Source organism: Oncorhynchus keta, chromosome 34 (assembly GCF_023373465.1).
Source record: "Oncorhynchus keta strain PuntledgeMale-10-30-2019 chromosome 34, Oket_V2, whole genome shotgun sequence".
NCBI lineage: Eukaryota > Metazoa > Chordata > Actinopteri > Salmoniformes > Salmonidae > Oncorhynchus > Oncorhynchus keta.
The window spans coordinates 55,787,268-55,795,984 of NC_068454.1; the positions used below are offsets into that span (position 1 = coordinate 55,787,268).

The 8,717-nt window shown below is 43.8% G+C and overlaps 1 protein-coding gene across 1 annotated transcript; it reads left to right on the forward strand.

Moving 5' to 3' along the window:
* The first annotated feature begins 3,603 nt into the window (after positions 1 to 3,603).
* LOC118367307 (nuclear receptor subfamily 0 group B member 2-like) lies at positions 3,604 to 5,475 on the forward strand. Its single transcript, XM_035750632.2, has 2 exons — positions 3,604 to 4,453; positions 4,715 to 5,475. Exons 1-2 carry the CDS (start codon positions 3,922 to 3,924, stop codon positions 4,954 to 4,956), a joined length of 774 nt encoding a protein of 257 aa, XP_035606525.1. The 5' UTR covers positions 3,604 to 3,921; the 3' UTR covers positions 4,957 to 5,475.
* The last annotated feature ends 3,242 nt before the right edge of the window (positions 5,476 to 8,717 follow it).

The following is an 8,717-nucleotide window of genomic DNA, read 5'->3' on the forward strand; positions in this document are numbered from 1 at the left end:
TTATGGGGGAGAGGTTGAGGTGTTTGGCCTAGTGCGAGTGGCTGAACCAGGCCGGATCCTATTTCCACACCTTCCTCCAAAATCCCCCCAGCCAAGTCCATGGGCCTGTCACACCCTGACCATAGTTTGCTTTGTATGTTTCTATGTTTTGTTTGGTCAGGGTGTGATCTGAGTGGGCATGCTATGTTATATGTCTAGTTTGTCTAGTTCTATGTTTGGCCTGATATGGTTCTCAATCAGAGGCAGGTGTTAGTCATTGTCTCTGATTGGGAACCATGTTTAGGTAGCCTGGTTTGTGTTGGGTTTTGTGAGTGGTTGTCTCCTGTGTCAGTGTTTGTACCACATGGGACTGTTTCAGGTTTTCACGTTTCTTGTTTTTGTAGTTTATTCATGTATGGTTTCATTATTAAAGAACCATGAATTATAACCACGCTGCATTTTGGTCTGCCTCTCCTTCACCGGAAGAAAACCGTTACGGGGCCAAATCCCCTCCCCTTCTGAAATTCAGGTCGAGGTGTACCCCAACAAAATCGGGATTCATCCAAATAATGATGCAAACAGTGATGAAAAAAAAACAGCACACCAGTAGAATAGTTCTTCATAACCCTCATATCCCACAGATGTAGCATGTTGATGTTTTTCCATCTGTTAGGAGAAACTACTCAAAATACACCAATGGGCACCGTCTCATGTCAGAATTGTGTGACTAAAAGTGGAAGTCATGCAAGCATTCAGGGGACTGGTGATGCCATCGGCGACCTGCACCTGCAATATCTGTATTGCAGTAGTTCAGCTTATGACCTTGACCGTGACAACTTTTAGCAGGAAATCTCTGATTTAGACATTTTGATAGCTATGAAACTGTATTTGACAGCTGAAAAAGTGTATCAAAGACTCTAGCTTGATAAAATATTCTAAAAAGCATAAAAGATATTGAAGCAATAGTGTTGTGGTAACCAGGGTCCCCCTTACTACGCCTCCTTACCCAAACACATGCAGTGCATTTGGAAAGTACTCAGACCCCTTGAATTTTTCAAAAAAAAGTTTACATTACAGCCTTATTCTAAACTGGATTACATATTTTTACCTACACACAATACCCCATAATGACAAAGCAAAAAAAGTTTATTAGAAATGGATGCTTATTTATTAAAAAAACAGAAATACCTTATTTACATAAGTGTTCAGACCCTTTGCTATGAGACTCAAAATTTGAGCTCAAGTGCATCCTGTTTTCGTTTATCATACCTGAGATGTTTCTACAACTTGACTGGAGTCTACCTGTGGTAAATTCAATTGATTGGACGTGATTTGATATATAAGGTCCCACAGTTGACAGTGCGTGTCTGAGCAAAAACCAAGCCACGAGGTCGAAGGAATTTTCCGTAGAGCTCCGAGACAGGATTGTGAGGCCCAGATCTGGGGAAGGGTACCAAAAAAATGTCTGCAGCATTGAAGGTCCTCAAGAACACAGTGTCCTCCATCACTCTTAAATGGAAGAAGTTTGGAATTTAAGCACTGCATCACGTATGGAGGAAATCTGGCACCATCCCTACGGTGAATCACGGCGGTGGCAGCATCATGCTGTGGGGATGTTTTTCAGCTGCAGGGACTGGGAGTCTAGTCAGGATCGAGGGAAAGATGAACAGAGCAATGTACAGAGAGATCCTTTATGAAAGCTGCTCCAGAGCTCTCAAAACCTGAGACTGGGGCGACGGCTCACCTTCCAACAGGACAACAACCCTAAGCACACAGCCAAGACAATGCAGAAGTGGCTTCGGGACAAGTATCTGAATGTCCTTGAGTGGTCAGCCAGAGCCCGGACTTCAACCCGATCGAACATCTCTGGAGAGACCTGAAAATAGATGTGCAGCGACGCTCCCCATCCAACCTGACAGAGCTTGAGAGGATCTGTAGAGAAGAATGGGAGAAACTCCCCAAATACACGTGTGCCAAGCTTGTAGCGTCATACCCAATAGAACTTGTGGCTGTAATCGCTACCAAAGATTCTTCAACAAAGTACTGAGTAAAGGGTTTTGAATTTTTTTATGCATATGCAAACATTTCTAAAAATCTGTTTTTGCTTTGTCTTTATGGGGTATTGTGTGTAGATTGACGAGGAAGAAACAAATGAATCCATTTTAGAACAAGGGTGTAACGTAACAAAATGAGGAACAATTCAAGGGGTGTGAATGTATGACACATGCTCACATCCTGTCAATTTATCAGACTAATAAAGTAATCCGCTTATCTGGTTCAAACCTCTGTACTAGGCACTGCAAAGATAACAAACCATATCCACCAATTTTTCACATTTGTGTTTTTTCACAAATTAAATCATGGCATGGAGTTGTTCAATGACAGACGTATAAAATCGATCACTTGATTGTTTAAGTCCAGAGAGGCAAATTTCCCGCTAATCCTGTTTTTTTTTTGCAAAGCTCTTTAAATATATTTACATACTTTAAATGGTTGGGTTAGTTGGAACCAGAGACGGGATCTTGTTGTCTTGGTCTTGAGATCACATGACGCCACGTATGGTAAATGTGTGAATGGTCTTTTCACTGGGTCTGGATCCCAGCATCAATGTTCAGGTCTAGGTTGGGACCTCAGTTCATGGTCCCAGACCATAGTTTGTCTCTCGACTCATGTGGTCAAGATATCTCCTGTCAAAGTTACAGTATGTGACTAAAAGTAGTGACACAACACAAACGTGTCAGGGCACCTTGCTTTTTGTGGGAGCTGGGTCTCGTTTTGTGGTCTTGCTCTGGGTCTCGTTCTGGATCTTGTTTTTTTCCCCCCACATTTGAACTGGTCTTGGGCTTGTCAGGCTCTCGATACACTTGGTCTGGGTTTCAGTCTCAAGAGTTTGGTTCTTGGTGTGTGTGTGTGTGTGTGTGTGTGTGTGTGTGTGTGTGTGTGTGTGTGTGTGTGTGTGTGTGTGTGTGTGTGTGTGTGTGTGTGTGTGTGTGTGTGTGTGTGTGTGTGTGTGTGTGTGTGTGTGTGTGTGTCTCAAAAGGTTGTGTATTGGTTTGGTCTGGGTCTGGTATTAATTTGAGTCTGGGTATCGAGAAGTCTGCCGGCCAGATTTGCCCAGAAAATTCACATTGATGAGACAAGCTTCTGAGTCAGTGTGGAATATATGGTGGGGACACATGGGTGGGATCAGAGTTTAGGGCAGAAGGGCTGTAGCTTCCAAATCCTCACTGAATTACAATATGTTTCATTATTATTTTTCTTCACTAATTCCGTCTGTCATTCCTGGCATTGTACAAAACACATTTTTTAAGCTTTTGTTCAATGTAAGACGTAATGTAACATTTTTATCCTAGAAATCCATTCGGTTATGCAGGCCTATTGGTTTAGGAATATTTAGCTCTTGTAAGTTTGAACTAAACTTAGTAAAAAAAATAAAAAGTTCTGGTTGGGTACATCGATCAAGGACTTAACTGACAGGTCAGTGCTCCCTTACCTGTTTACGTTGGCCCATGTTCAACTTAGGTGTGAGCTGGCAATGAACGGAGCTATATACAGAGTGCTTGAGTACTCCCACAGTCCTTGGTAGCTTGGTACAGCCTGGGGTAATGACCGAGTCACACAGATTAGGCTCACCCCGCCCAATATGGATATGCTCTTTCCTTTGGTTTCCATTGAGAAAACCTTATCTGCTCTTTAGGGGACGCCGTCAGTCGAGTTGTCTGCTCTTTAGGGGCACTTTGTTTTTCACCGAGGGAGTATTGACAGGTCAAGGTGCACAAGTTTAGCTCAGTGGGATGTCCTTATAAATAGAAGCATGGTGCAAGGCATCTGCACAACCACACACCACCTCAACAAGAGCCTGTCTTGGTAGGACAAGAACATTTGAATGTATTTCAGGTTTTCATCTTGTTTTTGAGAGTTTGTTCTGTATCTCATCAAAAAATGGATAACGTATGTCAATGTACAGATTACAATGATAGGCAGTCAAATGCTATCCTTTACAACATCCTCAATCGAGAAAATGACAAGTCAAGCCACAACAACCCGAACTACAACTTTATGCCTCGTAGATGCAACTGTGAGATGCGACGGACAGTGTGCTTGAAAAGTCCAGCAGAGATTTGCCAAGAGGCATCGGGAGTGTTGGTGAAAACAATTCACTTTATGAGGAACTTACCTGCTTTCAACCAACTCCCACTGAACGATCAACTGTCGCTCCTCCAAAGTTGCTGGGGGCCACTCTTTATTTTGGGTCTGGCCCAGGAAGGCATGAACTTTGACGTCGTCGACACCCCTGCCGATAGCATGCTGAAAAGAATCCTATTGAATTCTCAAGAGAGCTCAGAGACGGAAAGAGAGCAGCCCACCTTGGCCGGTGTGAACAAACTCAAGGCATGCCTCAAAAAGTTCTGGAGTCTGGATTTAAGTCCAAAGGAGTACGCATACCTCAAGGGCACCATGATATTTAACCCAGGTGAGGTTTGCCTTAAAGCTTCAATATTTCAACCAGTCAATGGAAATGCATGTTCGGTAGGGATTTTACCTCCCCGCAGCTGCATGATAATCCAATAAACCTCCCTACATACAGAATTCAAAACATCAAATAACTCCAGCGAATCCAGCTGATCAGTAGGTTTACAAAAAGTCTATTGCAATGTCATATACAACTGAAAAGTACAACGGTGCATAAAGCGTAGCTTGTCCACTCATGATACATTTCTGTCCTCCTCAACAGATGTGAAAGACCTGACGGCAGCTCTATTCGTGGAGGATTTACAGCAGGAGGCCCAGCACGCTCTGAGGGAGGTGGTCCAACCGCTCCACCCCGCGGACCGAGGCCGCTTCGCTGGCATCCTGCTCGCGGCCTCCATGCTCAAGACCATCACACCCAACCTCATCTCCGAGCTCTTCTTCCGTCCTGTCATCGGCCAAGCAGATCTACTGGACTTCCTGGTCGATATGCTCTTCAGTAGGTAGCTTACTGTAGAGCTGATGTACAGAGACCTGATATAGTTTCCCGCTGTGAGGGATATTGAGCCCCCCAGGACTGAGTTGGAGTGCCTGCTCATGTGGTGAAGAGTTTGACAAATAAGTGCTCGTCGTAAGGGGAAACAAAATACACGTGTATTCTTTATTCACAGTAACACTATCGCTGATAGGTTTTCATGTCTGACCAAATAGGAAAATATTTTTTTTCTCAAAAATGTGACAACAGTTTGCTATTGTTTACATCCAACTAATGAATGAGCAACATTTACTGTATATTAGCAACATTTTTGGTAGAAAATTGAGGTCACAATGTATAACAGACATTTTACTGGTTATATCAGACAGGATACACTCCAGTCTACAATACACATTCCTTAAAACCATGGATATTGTGCAGAATACTGTTTAGATACATTGTTTGTTTTGTGTAATGATTGCATGAGTAATGTAAATCACTTCTGGGACTGCCCCCAGAATATTCTTTCTAAATATATTTTTATACAATTACTGTGTTATGTCTTTACAATTTGGAATATGGTTTGCGAGATAGGAATACGAACAGAATTAGCCAAGCCAAAGGAGCCAGGGGTCCAGGGCAATGAAGCAGGACTGACGAGACGAGGGACTGGGGACAGGGACCAGAGTCAGAGCGGACAGAACTGTAGCAGAGAGAAAAGCAGAGTCCAGCTAGGGAGAGACAGGCACAACAGGATAACAAGCTCTACGCAGGAACAAACACAGACTGACTGAACAGAGCCTACAAACTGGCAGCGTGGAAGTGGCAAGGTGGAGTATTTGTAGAGTCCTTGATTATGGAACTGTTTGCAGCTTGTGGGGAGCTGCTCTGCCTCCAGCACACCTTTCTCCACTCACACAATCGCATACACACAGACAGAGAGAGAGAGAGAGAGAGAGGGAGAGAGCACTGGGGGAGTGGCGGCAGGTCAGGGAGACAGGACGAGAAGTAGAGGGCGTGGCAGGAGCAGATGTAACACTTGGCTGGTGGGCAGTGACATATTTCAAACCTTACTTATTTAAGTCAGATGTTCATGCCATCCATTGTGTGGATCCTGCTTGAATGCGTTTGGAGGCCACATTTCCAAATGAATGGGAAAGATTGGCACCATCACTCATTCGTTTTGGATTTAGGCCTGCAGATTTCTCCTGATGCAATAGAGGGATCTATTAAACAAATAGTATGCGCTCAAGGTAACTTTTGACTATTCAAATCTGAGCAATATTGAGGTTATGAGGTACTACAAGGTTTTCCACAATATAAACTGAACAAAAATATACATGCAACAATTTCAAAGATTTGAGTCACAGTTCATATAAGGAAATCAGTCAATTGAAATAAATTAATTAGGCCCTAAGCTATGGATTCCACATGACTGGGAATATAGATATACATCTGTTGGTCACAGATACCTTAAAAAAAAGGTAGGGGTGTTGATTTGAAAACCAGTCCGTATCTGGTGTGACCGGATGCCTCATGCAGCGCGACATCTCCTTCATGTGGAGTTGATCGGTCTGTTGATTGTGTCCTGTGGAATGTTGTCCCTCTCCTCTTCAATGGCTGTGCGAGGTTGCTTAATATCGTATGCTGAAACATGAGGTGATGGTGGCAGATGAATGGCACAACAATGGGCCTCAGGATCTCGTCACGGTATCTCTGTACATTCAAATTGCCATCGATAAAATGCAATTGTGTTCGATGTCCGTAGCTTATGCCTGCCCGTACCATAACCCCACCACCACCATAGTGCACTCTGTTCACAACGTTGACATCAGCAAACTGCTCGCCCACACAATGCCATACACACTGTCTGCCATGTGCCCGGTAAAGTTCAAACCGGGATTAATCCGTGAAGAGCACATTTCTCTAGTGTGCCAGCTGCCATCAAAGGTGAGCATTTGCCCACTGAAGTCGGTTACGACGCCAAACTGCAGTCATGTCAAGACCCTGGTGAGGACGATGAGCATGCAGATGAGCTTCTCTGAGACGGTTTCTGAGTGTTTGTGCAGAAATTCTTCAGTTGTCCAAACCCACAGTTGTATCAGGTGTCCGGGTGGCTGGTCTCAGATCATCCCACAAGTGAAGAAGCGGGATGTGGAGGTCCTGGGCTGGCATGGTTACATGTGGTCTGCGGTTGTGAATCCAGCTGGACTTACTGCTAAATTCTATAAAATGGTAGATAAAATAGCATTTGTTTCTGTGGCAACAGCTCTGGTGGACATTCCTGCAGTCAGCATGCCAATTGCACACTCCCTCAAAACTTGAGACATCTGTGACATCGTGTTGTCTGACAAAACGGCACATTTTTTATTATCCCCAGCACAAGGTTCACCTGTGTAATGCTGTTTAATCAGCTTCTTGACATGCCACACCTGTCAGGTGGATGGATTATCTCGGGAAAGGACAAATGCTCCCTAACAGGGATGTAACCACATTTCTGCACAAATTTTGAGATAAATAAGCTTTTTGTCAGTATGGAACATATGAGATAATCTATTTCAGCTCATGAAACATGGGACCAACACTTTACATGTTGCCTTTTTATTTTTGTTCAGTGTACTTTTACACACTGAGGCCCAAATCCTATGAGACAAAAACAACTCTTTCATTGACATCAATGTATGATTTTTTTATACAAAGTTAAGTTAGTGGTCCTTCTGTAGCTCAGTTGGTAGAGCATGGCGCTTGTAACGCCAGGGTAGTGGGTTCGATTCCCGGGACCACCCATACGTAGAATGTTTGCACACATGACTGTAAGTCGCTTTGGATAAAAGCGTCTGCTAAATGGCATATATTATTATTATTATATTAAGTTCATGTAGCTTCCTGAGCCCCAGGCATAAAACCACCTTAGACTGGGTCAGTGGTATTTCCATGCAATCCCACTTGTGGAGCTCAAGTTCAGATATCACCCTGAAAAACAGAGAGCTTGAAATAGCCCATTCCCCCATACAGAATCTTTCCAGATCCTTGATATCCTCGCCCGCGCTTATGGACTGCCCTCTTCAATTCTAAACACAGGTTTTCAATGGGGTTCAAGTCCGGACACTGAGATGGCCATTGCCAAATGTTGATTTTGTGGTCAATTAACCATTTCTTTGTGGATTTTGATGTGTGCTTGGGGTTATTGTCTTGCTTGAAGATCCACTTGCTGCCAAGTTCCAGCCTCCTGGCAGAGGCAACCAGCTTGGTTGAAGCAGAAAGTTCCTGGTACTAAGTCAAGTTTGTGATGCCGTTGGCCTTAAAAAAAGAGACCCAGGACCAGTGGAAGCAAAATAGCCCCAAAAAAACAGTGAAGATCCACCACCATATTTTACAGTAGATATGGGGTTATCTTCTGCATATGCATCTTTCTTTCAATGCCAAATCCACCACTGGTGTGCGTGGCTACGGAGCTCTTATTGTCATGTAATCTGAGCATAGCACAGGTTCCAATTGTCGTTTAGCAAACTCCAGGCATTACCGTTTGTTGTTTTACCTGAAAGTAGAGCTCGTTGGCCACGCACACCAGTGGTGGGTTTAGCGTCAAAAGAAAGGACGTCACGCTTCCTGCTTAGCGAGTACCACTTCCTCCTGATTGGGCTCAAACCGAAGCGCGAACCCAGGACCTCTGATAAAGACTTCACCTCTTTATAAACAATGTTTTTATAGATTAGATGTGTTTATTAGTCACATGCACAGGGTGGCAGATGTAATTGCAACTACGCAGGTCAAAAAGAGAAGTGAACGAAAC